At 30.4% G+C, this 15,518-nt stretch overlaps 2 protein-coding genes across 6 annotated transcripts in view; one reads left to right on the forward strand and one right to left on the reverse strand.

The window, feature by feature from the left end:
* LOC126844986 (putative serine protease K12H4.7) overlaps nucleotides 1–15,518 on the reverse strand; it is a 29,255-nt gene that overhangs the window by 10,478 nt on the left and 3,259 nt on the right. Inside the window, exons 2-10 of one of the 5 annotated variants that reach the window (XM_050583535.1) lie at nucleotides 10,230–10,435; nucleotides 6,450–6,631; nucleotides 6,024–6,259; nucleotides 5,218–5,353; nucleotides 4,948–5,137; nucleotides 4,268–4,394; nucleotides 3,709–3,841; nucleotides 2,577–2,746; nucleotides 2,109–2,443 (exon numbers count right to left, since the gene is read on the reverse strand). In XM_050583535.1, the coding sequence (XP_050439492.1) occupies nucleotides 2,283–2,443; nucleotides 2,577–2,746; nucleotides 3,709–3,841; nucleotides 4,268–4,394; nucleotides 4,948–5,137; nucleotides 5,218–5,353; nucleotides 6,024–6,259; nucleotides 6,450–6,631; nucleotides 10,230–10,418 (1,524 nt within the window). In that variant the 5' untranslated portion in view covers nucleotides 10,419–10,435 and the 3' untranslated portion in view covers nucleotides 2,109–2,282. Of the gene's footprint in view, nucleotides 1–2,108; nucleotides 2,444–2,576; nucleotides 2,747–3,708; nucleotides 3,842–4,267; nucleotides 4,395–4,947; nucleotides 5,138–5,217; nucleotides 5,354–6,023; nucleotides 6,260–6,449; nucleotides 6,632–10,229; nucleotides 10,436–15,518 lie in introns of those variants that run through there. The other 4 variants (XM_050583536.1, XM_050583537.1, XM_050583539.1 and 1 more) reach the window with 4 other exon arrangements.
* Nucleotides 12,390–14,489, forward strand: LOC126844987 (uncharacterized). The gene is made up of 3 exons (XM_050583541.1): nucleotides 12,390–13,046; nucleotides 13,126–13,481; nucleotides 14,005–14,489. Exons 1-2 carry the CDS (start codon nucleotides 12,516–12,518, stop codon nucleotides 13,459–13,461), a joined length of 867 nt encoding a protein of 288 aa, XP_050439498.1. The 5' UTR covers nucleotides 12,390–12,515; the 3' UTR covers nucleotides 13,462–13,481; nucleotides 14,005–14,489.

Below are 15,518 nucleotides of genomic sequence, written 5' to 3' on the forward strand. Positions count from 1 at the left end.
TTATCAACCAGTCAAAATGTTCAGCAAATTTTTCCTGATTTAAAAAGTTAATGAAATATATACGTTACCATTTAAAATTCTTAATTTCATACGGTTTTAACATATAAGCGATGGGGTTATAATTTTAAAAAAAATATATTAAATTTGTACCAACTAATAACTATAAAATTATAAAAAAAAAAATGAAAAAAGTTTAATATCTTCTAAGTTATTGACTGGTCCATAGTTAACTAATCACTCAGTATAATTATTTACCTCCTTGCTACACACTAACCGTACATCACTTTAATTTTTTTTTTTTAAAACATCTAAAAATTAAAATGTTTTTTTTTGTAAAATATGAATAGCTTTAACACTAAGAAAAACAATGATACCCTTAGCGAAATCATAAGCCTAAAATGTAAGCTAATAAAAATAAATTAACCGACATTTTTTTTACGCATTTATCCCGCTCCTACTTTAAAAATCGAATATTCTGATTCGAGACTATAATAGACTTTCACATTTAATCCACTGTATTGCACTGTAGCTGTCAAAATAATACTGACCCACGTGCGACGAATTTCGTCTTAAATACCCTCAGAGATCGAATATTCTATTTCTAGAATATACAAAAACACGGTATACTCTAAGCTACTATATCTAGCAACGTTCCAGAACAAAAATAAAGTAGAAAAAACAAAACAAAAACAGAAAAACTCAACACTTACCTTGTAAACAAACAAAACAATGTTGTGGAATACTTTCGAATGTTGTAGAAATTTGTAGAGGGCGAAACTTTCCACCCTTATATCTTCAAAAGCACGCCCTTTTGGTAAAAACGGAAACTCTCTTCGTGGATGGGGGATAGAGGGCTACCACACCATATAACTGCCTTGATCGTACAAGGACTCGTTTCTGAGTTTTAGCGGCACGCACATATTGTAGACTTTATTTTATTATATATAATGTTTGTTTACTGAATTCTTGCCTAAGCGTTTACTCGAAACATAATTAATTTGCTTTAGTAAAACACTTGTGTGATTCGATGTGCGTTTAAATTTTGCACTGTATGCATAAATGAAATACAGTGCTCGTTTATGTTAAAAAAATTAGACAAAGCCAAAAGGCTGTGTCTATTTTTTAGATACCCATGTTAAACTTGCATTTTAATAACGGTGTACGACAAATACTCATGGTCTTTAGAATTTCAAGGCCAACATGACTTGTTGACGATTTTTTTCAAGTTATGATAAAACCACCTATGTGAATCATTTTTTATTTTTAACATACAATGATATTTCAAGGTCATTGTGATTTTTCCGCCCTTGGGTAACAGGGTTTAGGGAGAGGTGATTTTGGAATCTCTTATAGCAACCTGTATATTAATTTAGTTATGCTTGTTAAGCTTTTTTTTTGGTAAAAGAGAATTTGACTGAACTTTGAAGTTTATAACGTCAATAAAAAGATCCGTAGCATTTTGAAATGGTTTTAAAAAAATGAGATTTCTACAATAACCGTAAAGCATTTGAAAGACTTTAAATTAATAAGCTGGATAAATTAGGTTATTATAACTTTTATATAAATATCCACTGTTGAATTAATAGGTTTTGGTTGAACGTCGGTTTGTCGTTAGCTTGGTTTTTAATAATTGTTTAAAACTAATTTTTTTTTAATTTTATTGTAAGTATAAAAAAAAAAAAAGCAAAAAGAGGTGTTACGTATCAGCTATAAACTGCGATATACATATGGTGGGAATTGTCCACCATGCGCGACACCGGCACAACTTGCAATTCGTATAATTTGGGTTTCATAATAAACAACAGTGAATATTATTATTTACATTATTATAATTGTGTTTTGCTTTCATACTAAGGTACATCATCTACCAAAGAATATCTTATTTGCAAGATAACCTGTATCACTCATTTACTTAATCATCCATGTATTGTTTACGAGGTTTTTAGAAAAAGATTAATTTTGACATCATGTCTTTACACAGTAATTGGGTGTAGATACTGATAATCTATACACAATGGTTCACTGTACAGTGTATTGAAATTCTGTAAAATTCCCCATTCGTACACAAATGTAAACAGATATAGGTAGAAGAAAAAAGTAAACTACTCTTACTAAGTAAGTCAGCTATATTTGTTAGTCATTATACACAGTTGTCACATCATATCAATATATTTTTAAAATGTCTATATCTCGAGCGTAAGCCGGAATAGTTTATCATAAGTTAAAAAAACAAATACGTTTTAAAATTATTTTGAATACAATTATTCAAATGTCAGTGAAATTTATTTAGAGTCGAATCGAACGGTCTCCTGATTCGTGGAATCTAAGTCATCCGAGATGGTCAACCAATCACTCAGAAAAGCTTTTATGGCAATCCGTGCTTTGGTCAGCTGCGGCAGATCCGTGGTAGCCGATGGATACATATTTGCACAATGAGCCGTTCCTGAAAGAGAACCAAGTTAATAGCCATTCACGGACCTAACGTCTTACATAATATATAAAATAGGACGGCCGGTTAATGGCAAGATACACTATATTAAGTTGTGTTTGAAAGGGGGAAAATTCGAAAAACTCACCGACAATATAGATTGCAGCTGTATTCACTGTTTTCGTACGAGTTATCCCTAACGCATGCCACGGATCCACCGAACCATGGACGTAGACGACTCTGGTTTCTTTGATGTTCAATTCTCCGTACATCCAGTTGGTACGGTCCACGCCTTTAGCCAACAAATCTGTGTTGAACCTGTTTAAAACGCATTTATTATTGCCATTATTTTAAAAATTACTAAAGAGGATAAGTGGCCGAGCAGTCCTTTCAGTTCGGCATTTCCAAATAGACTAGTAAAAAAATAACATAGACCACGTTGCTAATCAATAAGAAACACGAGCTGTATTAATAATGTGAGAAGCTGTGGAGGTTCGGAAGCAGTTTAAAATAAAATTCTCAAGTAAATCGGGAAGGCAACTTACTAAATATCAAGAACCTAATGAAACGCCTAGTTTCAAAACCAGCTATACAATTTTTGAAAATTTTCACAAAACAACAAATAATTTCATTAGATAGAACTAATACAACTAAGATTTTCAAATAAACAAAGTTTGAATTAGTTATATTATTTTTTTGATACTCAATAACAGTTTTACATAACATGTAATACATAGTGGTCACTTAAAAAACAAACACGTTGTCAAAATGTCTTAGGACAGGTTTTGAAACTAGATGCCTCAAATCTAAAAAGTTCATACAGTTAAACCATTGATTATTAATAATATAGATAGCCCACTGGCATGTAATTTTTGCTGCGCGCACTACGTCGTTCCTGGCTGTATTGCGCCTGCGCGTCGATCGTCAGCGTTAACCGTATCTATCGCCACAACTAAAAACTGTAAAAAGACGTGTGACGTGTCGAGTTTAATGGCTAATATTAGGCTGGCCTGAAAAGTGTGGTGTTGAGGTCTTTTCATACTTTGTTACTAAATTGTTTAATTGTTTAATATTTTAGTGATTAACTTTAACAGAGACTATTTATATCTATTAAACAGACCACGACAATCGAGCATCAGAGCATTATAACAGAGCATCAGAGATACACACCACAATAACATCATACATTCATACATTTAAATTTAGATAGATAATTATCTCCAAAATTTAACAGGAATACAGGACCCAAATGTGAGATATCAAAGTTCAAAATAACTTACTTTTCTCCATAAACATCTACGCACATGTCGGTAAAGAAATTCACAGGATTTTTATTGCCAAACACATGTTCGTCTTGATTGGATGTTTGATAAAAACCAAATTCCGTACATGTCTGGTACGTCCATTGTCTGCCTGTAAAAATAGTTTCGTAAACATTACAACATTACTATGTCTTAAACATCATAATGGCCATGCAAACTAAATAGCAAAGAGGTCATGGTTATTAAAAAAATTAACTCAATAGGTACAGGGAAATTAAATTAACTTTATAGCATCTAGTTAAAAGTTAATGGTTATTAAACTGGTTAAGTTAAAAGTTTTTTTTAATGTACTAAAACATTGACGACTGGGCTATTATCAAAGTTAAATAAGTTCTATTAAATAATTGTTCATTGTTTGCCGTATGAATTATTGCTTTAAAATTATTTAGAAGGTAGCTAGGCGATTATGTACTTATTTTAACATGATACTGCTACAATACTAAAACCTAAGATAAATGCCAAGTACTCACACACTAATCTTATTAATAATTGTAGGTACATAAAATATGGTTCTTACTTGAGGCGGCCGAGCTTTCCCAAGATACATTTTTAAGGATATTCACTTCTTTTTCGTACACATAATCCGTACAAGTTAAGTTGTTGGAGGATAACATTCTGTCGTTAACCGCTGCGTACTTTTCTAACTAAAAATAAGAAATGTGATTTACTTGAAAGACATTTTTTTTTTTTTTAGAAAAATATATAAATAAATTAGTACAATAAGCATATGGTACTACAATAAGAAAGATATTATATTAGCTGTGTATGACGAATTTGAAGATACACCAATGGCTGGATCACGAAAGACATTGTATACACAAATTTGTGTACACATTATTTGATATTTCAACCCTTCCGTCCGAATAGTTAATTATAACAGACATCTGACAAAAATAGGATTAATTTTTGGGGGCTTGGGCGCGCTTAGCAATCTTAGTTATGAAATTAACTCCTACAAAATTGTCTGTGTTCAATACTGTAGTTAGGTCTGTGAGGGGACTTATTTAAGGGGATTGTATGCGTTATTTCATGGCGGTCCCGATTATAAATACTTACATTCGTTATATAACTACAATTATTAGCTATATATAATAGTTATTAATATAATCTAATATTTATTATAATATCAATGTTTATCATACTTGAATATAAATACTAATATTTATAATCAATACGAATATACTCAAGATTTCATACAGGGGATACAATTGATTCATTAGTCATTATGTCGCACAAAGTCTCTAATGTAATTATTGCATTTGTATCAGTCATGTTGCTCTTTCTGTTATCTTTGTTGTATTGCACTATTTCCGCAAAGTTATCGGCTAACGATTCAAACAAATTCGACACGTCTTTCTTGTTATTCCTGTCCAGCGGATCACACAATCTAAAATAATATATTAAGCAAATGTTAAAAAAAAACAAGAGTAAACCTTTGGCGTTGTTCAAATATTTAAACGCGAGTACTTGAATTTTTTATTGATATATTTTATTTCCTTGCCACTTTTGATGATGGCGTTTAACATTTGATTGGCTAGTTTTATTTGTGTCACACAAGCCGGCTTATACGTCGACAAAGCGTCTTCCACTACTTTATAATATTCTGTAAAATAAAAAATATATATATATACATGTTAAGAAATGAATTGATTTTTGAGTTCGGTAAAATGTAAACTAATGGTAAAGATTCAATTAGTGTTGTATAATTTTTTTAAATCATAAGAAAAAAACACAATAGTCAATATTCATCAGACATTTTTTCGTATATTTGTATACCTGTCGACAATCTATTGATTAAATTTCCATTTTTTTTTTTGCAAAATATCATTGCCAACATTCAACAAATGATCAAAGACTATAGAGACTATAGATACGAGATTAGAGATTAGACATAAGAAAATAGAGATAATAGATGAGATATTAAATATAAGAGATAAGAAATATAATATCTAGAGACGTGGAAGAATTGGAGGGAAGGTAAGGATAGTAAGAAGAGTAGTAGAAAACCTCTCCCCCTCCCCTGATCTCTTATTGGCTGAGATCCACTTCCCCTATCCCTTCCTTTCTGTCATCACGTTTGAAGCGATACGTAAGTTAAGTTTTAAATCTAACTAATAGGTTAATAGGTTTTTTTTACTTAAATGTGTCTTATATTCGTTTTCTAGCCTCCAACGTGCCATAAGACATATTCATGATCCAATGTCTTTCCTTCAAGGAAAACACTAACCCTCTGGTCTAACCGTTTTTTTCATAATGATCAATCGAATTGTTACCGTAAAAATCAATTTTGGCCAGAAGTGGACCGCTTGATGAAACAGCAGCGTGAACCAGATGCGGGTACTTCATTCTCAACCATGCGGCCAACGATCCGGGATACGACCCACCGAACGCTATCCATTTGCTCTCAGGAGGAATATTATATTTGGCTTTCATGCCGACTATGAATTCCGCTAGATCGGCCAATGCTTGTTCGCTGCTCAAATACACCAAATTGGCAGTGCTCGCGTCTCTGAACAAACACAAAGCAATCTCTATCGGTTACAAGGCGGCTATATGCGATAATATTCTGTGCAGTCTACGCAGTGATATTGCAATTGCAAGCAGAATAATAAAGGCAAAATCGCGTTTTATAAATTTGATTTGCGTTGAAAATATTATCTGTACTATTGTAATGTATTATACTATGTAAGTATCATTACTCGGTAGGGTGGCTATCACCGTAAAATCGGTGTTCCAATTGAAAGCACAGAGCGTTGAATTCTTCGGCGTACTCTATCCAAGCACCGGAGTTGATCCATTTCGATGACATCTTGCCCTCGCCTCCTATCATAAGAAATACCGGACCTCCTGATTTGTAAAAATCTTGATTAATTTGGTACCTCTAAAAAATCAATAATAAACAATACATATTAAGCCACGTTTACACGGTTCACTCTTTGTGATGATTCATAATTATCTAGAGTGACCATTCAGAATTATCTCTACACCTAATCATAAAAAAATAAATAAATAACAATTCATATAATATTACAAAAGTATTTTTACAACACAATTCAGTGTTTATATTTGGAGTTGTACAACATGATCTTTATTGGCACACAACTGGTTAATAGTTTGGGGAAGCTAAGACCCTTTTAATAATATTAAAAACTACTGCGAATCAGTAGTTAGTATTTTCATACCAGTAAAGTCCAAACCACAGTATAAACCAGCATAGTAAGAAATAATTAAAGTGAGGTGCAGTGTTTGCAAATTAGCATCAAGCGTTTATTTGAAATTGATTTTATCCGAGAGGACTAGTACAGTAGGGTTGAGGCATAATATTATCAAAGCATAGAGGGACGGAGAAGTCACAGGTCTACATGAATTATTATTAATAAAAGTGATAAAATTACCTTCAAATAAACGCTTTGATGCTAATTTGTAAACACTGCGTATCACTTTAATACTTTTACAGTAAGCTGGTTTATACTGTGGTTTGGACTTTACTGGTTTGAAAATACTAACTAATAAGTCGCATCAAAGCGTTTATTCGAAAGTGATTTTATCACTTTCAGTTTTAATAATTCCTTTAAATCTGTGACCTCTCCGTCCCCACTACGTCCCGGCCCCATTGTACTGGATTTTTTTTTTTTTTGCAAAAACAAAGTGGCCCAAACAACACATAATAACATCTAATAGATCATACTGTCTAGGAAAATGAAAAATTAAAATAATAATATATTTATTGTTCACATTTAATTTAATTTATTTAATATTTTGTTGTTTATTCTTGAAACATATTTTTTTCAAAAATTCGTATCTTGAAAATTTGTATTTATGTGTTGTTATTTTACTTTGTTGTTTTATTACACCTTCTTCCGCACTTCTAATTTTTATGTATGTGTCGACTTGAACATCCTGTATAGCATCTATAAATTTATGTAGTGATGGATGATGATGATAAAAATATGCATTTAATTTTGAATGGAAAGATTCACATACATATTTGTTATAACTACTGATGACGATGCCCACAAACAAGTAGGGAATATTCCTCGTATATAAGTTTTGTTAAATAATCGAAAAATTTTACTGTTTTATTATTAGATGGCATACCTGTTATCAAATAAAAAACAAACCAGTCTTCGACTTTGTCTGGTTTGAGGAATGGAAGACCAAAATTTAATTTTAAAACTTTCCATTATCGGTGACTCCTTCAATATGTATTATTGTATATAAGTATAGTATATTATATAGTAGGTATATAAAATAAATTTTCGCATTTTGTAGAATGTATCTTATCATTTTTGTCGAAATTTGTATAATGTTAAATTTTTTTTTGCCGCAGTTCACAAATCAGATTATCGAAAAAGGGTCATTTTATTTTGGCGCAATTTACATACAGCCGGTGGTTTTGCCGTTTCAAAACGATAAAGTGTCTTATTATAAGTAAACGGGTCGGCCTTTTTTCCAATAAACGAGTAACGACGATTACAATAGACACACGATTAAGTCGTCTGTGATATCAAAATAATAAATAAAATATTATAATACCTACCTACCGCCTCGGTTCGATTAACCTTTATCTCTCACACCCCACATGGCTCGACGTTACCAACGGGCGGTCGTCAGTCTTTTCGTTTCCGCAATGTGGTTGACCCGAAGTAAAGAACAAAAAAAGCGAGACGGTCGTGTGCACAATATCAATGTCTAATGGACGGGATGCCCATATCAATACATAGGCGTCTATAGATATATTGTATCATGTAGTATATTAAGTAGTATGCAAAACATGAACGGGTTACAATCGGCGAGGTGGCCATTGTCTCGCTCGGTTTTGAAGCGTCCTCCACTATGCCGTGCTCACGGTTATAGATAAACTATCTAATTATAGATAATCTAACTATATAGATTATCTATAACCGTGGCCGTGCTGCCCCAGACACTGATAACGATTACTTAATTTTCAATTTTACTCAGCCAAAATAAACTTAAGTAAAAAAAAAAATTAATTAAAATCTAAAACTGGTACTTGAGTATTAAAACTTAATAGTAACATTCTGAATAAATCTACATAAAATTATTGTAATGATTTTAAGTTTTTTTTTGTTAAAATATACGAAATCTGGGAAAAACACAGGTTTCCGGCAATTAACGAAAAACTGTAGTCCCGAATTTTTTCTTTGTTTGATATGTTGATATCATATATGGATACATATGAGTTTTAACTACTGGCAAGTTTTCAACTTCAAGGTTCTAAAATTACGGCTTAAAAACCCAAAAAATAAAAAAAAACTTGCGACCCCCCCCCCCCCTAAGAGAATGAAAAATGGGTATAATTTTAATTTGAGATTACTGACGTGTGGGGTCATACCAAATAAATATTCCTTCTCGAAATTATAGCCAGTAAAAATTCAAACTTTAAAACTCGTATAGTTTTTTTTAATTTTAACTGCGAAGTAGTAAATTTGTTCAACTTTTACCCCCCCCCCCCCCCCCAAGTGACCAACTAGATGAAATTTGTGATTTATAGAGTTGCTACCCAAAGGAATTGGTCCAGTATTAAAAAAGTTGTGTACAGACAAAAAAAAAGCCCCTACCATTGTAAAGCCAATAGCATCTCTGATCCAATCGAAGCTAAAAACCAGTACAGTTGGGTTAAGACATAGTGGGGACGGAACCTATTAGGGCGAGGGGAATTACAGATCAACCAAAATTGTTTTAACTAAATTAGTGATAAACACAAATAATCTCTTTAATGCGAATCTGTAGATGGTGAAGTACAAATATCGATAAAAGCATTGTAATGGCAACAATGTGCATAAAATAGTAATTTTATTATTAGGGTGGATTCGATTAGAGTTGAACATAATTAGAAATATAATTAAAATGAAAATATTTTTAAAGTACCGGTTTACGAATGATTCACTTACGCATAGCCTGGAAATTAAGTACATAGAGTGTATATTTCCCTATTTTTTGTTAAATCCTTAATAAAAACAAGTTTGACTACATATTGTAAAAATTCTTGGTCTAATAAAGTACCTTTGAAGTGCAATTTCTGAACTATAAACTTGTTACATGTAGGAATCAGTTCAGTGTTTTAAAAGATATCGTAAGTCCAGAAACCAAAAAAAAAAAAATACTAAACTAATAACTAAATCAAAATACATCATTGTAAAGACAATACCTTTTTAGCTCCGCATCAATTATCCTAATTTTCAAAAATTCTTATCTCGTCTACGGTTAGAAATCAACTTTCTTTTATGAGTTCTTAAGAGTGCATCTGAAATTTGTAGAAAATTCCAAGATTTTAAAGTCAAATTGGCCACTAGAAAGCTTTACCATCCTCCTCGTTTAAAGTTATTTCCCATTTACGTTACTGGATTTTATTTTGATAAAACATTCTGGTAAAAATTTGCATACACATAAAAGTCGCATACCTATACAGCGTATACATTAATTATAAAAAAACTAGGGTTTTTTCGGCTACCAACCTGTTTCCATGTTCTCTTATCGGTAGGGTTAAAATGATCTAATTTCTGTTGGAACCAATAGTCAACGACAGGTTGTGCGTTCCGTGTTTCTGGCGAATTTGGTTCTCCCAAGCCGAGCTTAATTCTGCGAGCTCCGAAAGTGACGTCCCACCAGACGCAGCACAAAAACGCATAAATATAAAATCGCATTTTATTTTTGAGAAAATCTGAAAGCAATAATGATTCACAACATTATAACGATTAAAAAATTATAACGTTTAATACTTATTGAACGATGCCATTACACTAGATTGGATCGTATTAAGTATACTCCAGTATTGTCTAATAACAACACTTATACGTAGTATTTTTAAGTGTAAGTATGTTTCAAGGGAGTTTTTTTTATACGCAGAAATTGTCACTTCCCAATTTGGAATATATACCTACACCTGTTTGCTTACAGTTTATGTACGTCAATATAACTTAATACATGTATAGTCTATACTCTACAAGCTTCGGTTTGCTTCACCAGTCAATATATTATAGATTTATTGTATGAAGGTGGTATATATTTTTTTCAACTCGAATCATCGATTGAATAATAAATTAATTCACTGATAATTAATTACCTACATTAATGTCTAAATGCCAAATGGAGACATTTATATTAACACGCATTTGTTGGACACCACGTCTTATTGTTTATAATAATATAATTATAAAATTGTGTAATTTGTTTTTTTTGTTCTCAATAATAAAAGTGTGATACTAGACATTTTTGAAGTTTAAAAAAATCGTTGTGTGTAAAAGAGAAATCATAAAAGAAAAAATCACAAAAAATACAAAATTAACTTTTTTTATTTGAAAATAATCTACTGAAAATGTTGATTCGTCAATTATCCTCATTCACTCCGCATCAAAGCTAAAAAATACCCATTTCATGGTTACATTTTTTATTGTTTTTTTTTTTTGTGCGAACCGATATTATTTTAACCACGTACCCGCAAGAGCAAAAAGCCGTGGCTTGACGGACCTAACCTCTGAGTTTACACAGAACAATAAAATCACAGGTTGATAAATCATTTACAAATCGAACATTAATGAAAACATGTCTCTTGTTATCCTTGCTTTAAAATTATCCCGACCACATCATAAAAAAAATATTTAAAAAATACAAATTAAGTTTCTCTAATTTAACAATTGGTAAAAAAATGTAAAGCCCTTTTCTTATAAATAAATTTAACACAAAACTAAAACATGTGTACTTAAAATATATGTAAAGTAGGTATCAAATTTTATAATAAATAAGCAAAAAAAATGTAAGTATTTAAACGAAAATAATCATATATTTATCAGAACATATCCATGTATTAATGTATCTACATAAAGTGTGGACTTTTAACTTTTTTTATTATAAATTTCAATATTAAAAACTGATTTGAGTATAACTTAAATAAAAAACTCAAAATGTATTTTAAAGTACTTAATTCGAAAAGAATTCGAAAATGTACTTAAATATAATAGTAATAAGTTATTAGGTATGTCTAAGAGTAGAAAATCCCTCACAGATCTGCATCTAAAATTTAAGTTTAATAAAAAAATTTCGTTGAGGTATTATCATATTACTATTTTTCCATGGAATGCCTAACAAATCTTTCTATCTCTGTTTAACGATATCGATCCTCGGACCTCTCTCTTTACTATCAGTCCATTTCTTTATAGGTCTATGATTAATATTAATAATATCATACATCAGGAAATCACAGCTTACTTTTTAAATATATATTTAAAATTTCACAAATCATAAAATTTATTTTTTAAAAAAGAAGTCTGACAACGAGAATGGCGGTACGCAAATTCTAATTTCCAGTAGATTTAATGTTTATGTGAATATGGCATGACAAAATATTCAATTTCCATGAGGTATACCGGCGAGTGGTATTACCAAAATTTACAAAATGGATGCTGGTGTTCCGCCCTACGAATTACACGGCCGCCGAAAACACCAGACGCCATTTTATGGTGATCACATAACTCTGATATACCTTATACTATTGTCATGGAATAACCGATGCTTAACCGTTACACTAGTACAATGAACGTGGTTACTGTCAAAATGTATTTACTTCCAAATGATAACAACTAGAGTCTAGACTGGTTTGTGTAAAATATTATCATTTTTTGAGTAACGACAAAGACAAACTAGTTTTTTGTTACAAATTGTCACAATTTGTAACAGTATTTTAACTTTTATTATTTTAGTTGTACTTTTAAAACGTCTCACTAGTTACGTTTGTTCTATTTACAATGGAAACACACAAAAAAAAACCGACTAAACGTAAATCTGTCAAAAATAACGTCACTATTAAAAAATCCGAAACCAGGTCAACTAGTAAATATGCTACAAGATATGGTGGTAGGAATCCTTCCAAAATCAGAAAATACACAGATACCACTGGGCCAAATTCTACCAAGTCCAATGCATCGAAAAGGTCAAAACGCCGAGATGAAGAACTAATGTTGTGTGATGAAGACGATCCCTCGTCGTGTGATGATTGTGATGATTACGATGATAAATCTTGGAAAGATAGTGATGAAAGTAGTGTTTCTAGCGTAGAGTCTTTTGATGAAAATGTAAGTAGTGCGGGTAGTTCGAAAACAGTAATTAGAGAGCTTAAACCTACGAGGCCTACAACTACTGAACATCCTGTAAACAATCATATTGAACGCAAACTTGAATTCCCATCTGAACAAGCCATTGTATCGTACATGGTCAAAAACGTGTTGACTGGTCAAGCAACATATAATTCGATCAAAAATTGTTCATATACTATTTTGGTAGGTACAACTGTGAATCATTAACAATCAATTCTTACTGTATGTAAAATTAATTGTTTATCTGTATGCATTTTTACAGTCTTATAATAAAAATCTGGAAGAACTGAATGCCAGTCAATTCGAAGATATGGTTACAGAAAAAGTTGCCGAAATATTTATGGAACGCAGTCATTTATGTCAGCAATTTCATGAGGCTAGACGTATAAAGAATGTTCAAAAAATTTGGAAAGATAAATTCTTAACACTACAAAAGAGGACAACATTACTTCAAAAGCGACTGGCAAATTTAAAAATCAAATCATGCTTCAAAGAGGTATCTGTGAGAAATGTTGGAACACAGCTAGATTGGCCGTATCTCGATGAAACAATAAATATAACCACTGACATAAAATGTGAGCCTAGTTCACCTACCTAGTTCTAACACTATTATAATGTGTAAGTATATTCAGTACATTAAGTTGTGTGTAATCTACATAATGTACAGTATAAAAAAACATTAAATATCAATGATTTTGATGAAGTTTAAAATACGTTATAAAGTTACTCAATAAAAAGACATTTCTACTTATTTTGTTAGCAAAGTATTTATCAATGTTGTAACTTGTTTACTTAAATGAGAAAGTAAATGTAATAATAATAATGATTAGGGAATCAAAATTTTACGTTCTACGCAAAATTTGAATTGTATTATAGATACATTTATTTTCAATATCATTGAAAGTTCGTAAAAATTGTCTCAGTGTTTTATTAGATGCATAGATGTTTTGAAATAAAACTAGATTAAGGGGTAGTAATTAATATCATGACTGCTTTGTAGGTTTCAACTTTTAGTAGGTCTTGCCAATTTATCAAATTATATTATTGACAAAACCTTGTTTCTTTTAAAAATGCATTATCTTAATATTTCTTAACTGTATACATATTTTGTCAAACTAATAAGCTCTAATTTTTTTTTCAGGTTTCTAAGGATTAATATTAGATTTGTACAATTTAAGTGCTAGATTATTAAAGTAAAAGATTTTTTTATGAGAAAATTGTTTGTTTTGTAATTACTTACATTATTTATTATGTATTTTTAAATGACGCGCAGTAATTATATTTTTTAATGTAAAACAAATCACGTGTCAAACTTGAACAAGAATAAAAAAATATACTGTAAACATTATAGACCCTAAATTATGATTATTATATACTAATATTATAACTACTAGTTTAGAATTGAAAACCACACGCACTGAATATTTAAGATTTGTAAACATTAATCATTAGTTCCTATTATTTCAATTTATAATTTAGGTTTTTTTTTTTTTTACAGTAGCAATAAAGTATTTTTTATGTATTAATTTTAAACTAAAGATCAAAATCATGATTAGCGCAAAAATTGTATAGTGAATTTTTAAGAGGTTACGTTATAAATAAATTAATTTACCTTAATATTGCCTTGTTAACAAAACTACAATTATTTTGTTACAAAAATGTATGTTTTATTAAACTCGTTTGTTTTAAATTGTATTAGTGTTTTTTTTTTTTTTTGATATATTTACATGTCAACTAGAAAGTAGTTTTTTTTTACTTTTGTAATAATAAAATATACTTATTTCTCTCAGAACCATGTTGTATTTAAATAATTAGTATTGTAATAAAAAGTGTTTATGTATTAATTTAAAATTGCACTTTTTATTTAAAACATAATGCTAATAGTGAATAATATCAGTAAACTTATTTTAATTCCTATCCTATTTATAAATTTATAAATAGAATATGATGCAAACTGCAAACCTTATTGGTTGTAAAACAAGATTGTAACTATTGTGTTTATCTAAACTTTAAGGCGAAAGAAGTGTTGTAAATCACAATCTCTACTTCACTTGTGTTGGGACATTGAATTCGTTTATACATTATAAATTCATACTGAAAATATGATGTAAAAAAGTTGCTCGTTTAGAAGAGTCGTCCAAGTTAGCTTAAACTTTCTTTGGAATAACACAAATAAGTTTTGAAAATTTCAGATTGTTGAAGGGTTTTGACTTCTGAAGTTACGGACATTATATGTACAGGTTTTCACATTTTTATATATAATATTGTGCAGTGGTGACTGGTGTATCGAGAATAGAACGTGAGGAGTTTTTAACACTCTTGTAATAAGTTGTAATTAAAAGAATTGTCAAATTATAAACGTTTAAAAAAACGTGTTGATGTAACAATAGTTTATCACATCTTAGTTCAACATTACATAATATGTAGCTGATAACACCAGAATTCGATATTGATATATTACAATAATATAATTGTTTTTTTTTTTTTTAATTATTCTTTCCAAAATATATACCTATTTATGTAGATACACGGAACAAGCCAACGATATTATGATAGGTATACACGTATATTTTAAGAAAAATACCTGCTGTGTAAACTAATAAGTCATCGTGTCTAAAATTAAATATTATTTAAGTATTTTTAGGAATTAGGTGT

The sequence above is a fragment of the Adelges cooleyi genome, unplaced genomic scaffold (assembly GCF_023614345.1).
Source record: "Adelges cooleyi isolate 19-005CV unplaced genomic scaffold, UGA_ACOO_1.1 ACOO_flye_CR_arks_rails_tigmint_CR_PRNA_651, whole genome shotgun sequence".
Lineage (NCBI taxonomy): Eukaryota > Metazoa > Arthropoda > Insecta > Hemiptera > Adelgidae > Adelges > Adelges cooleyi.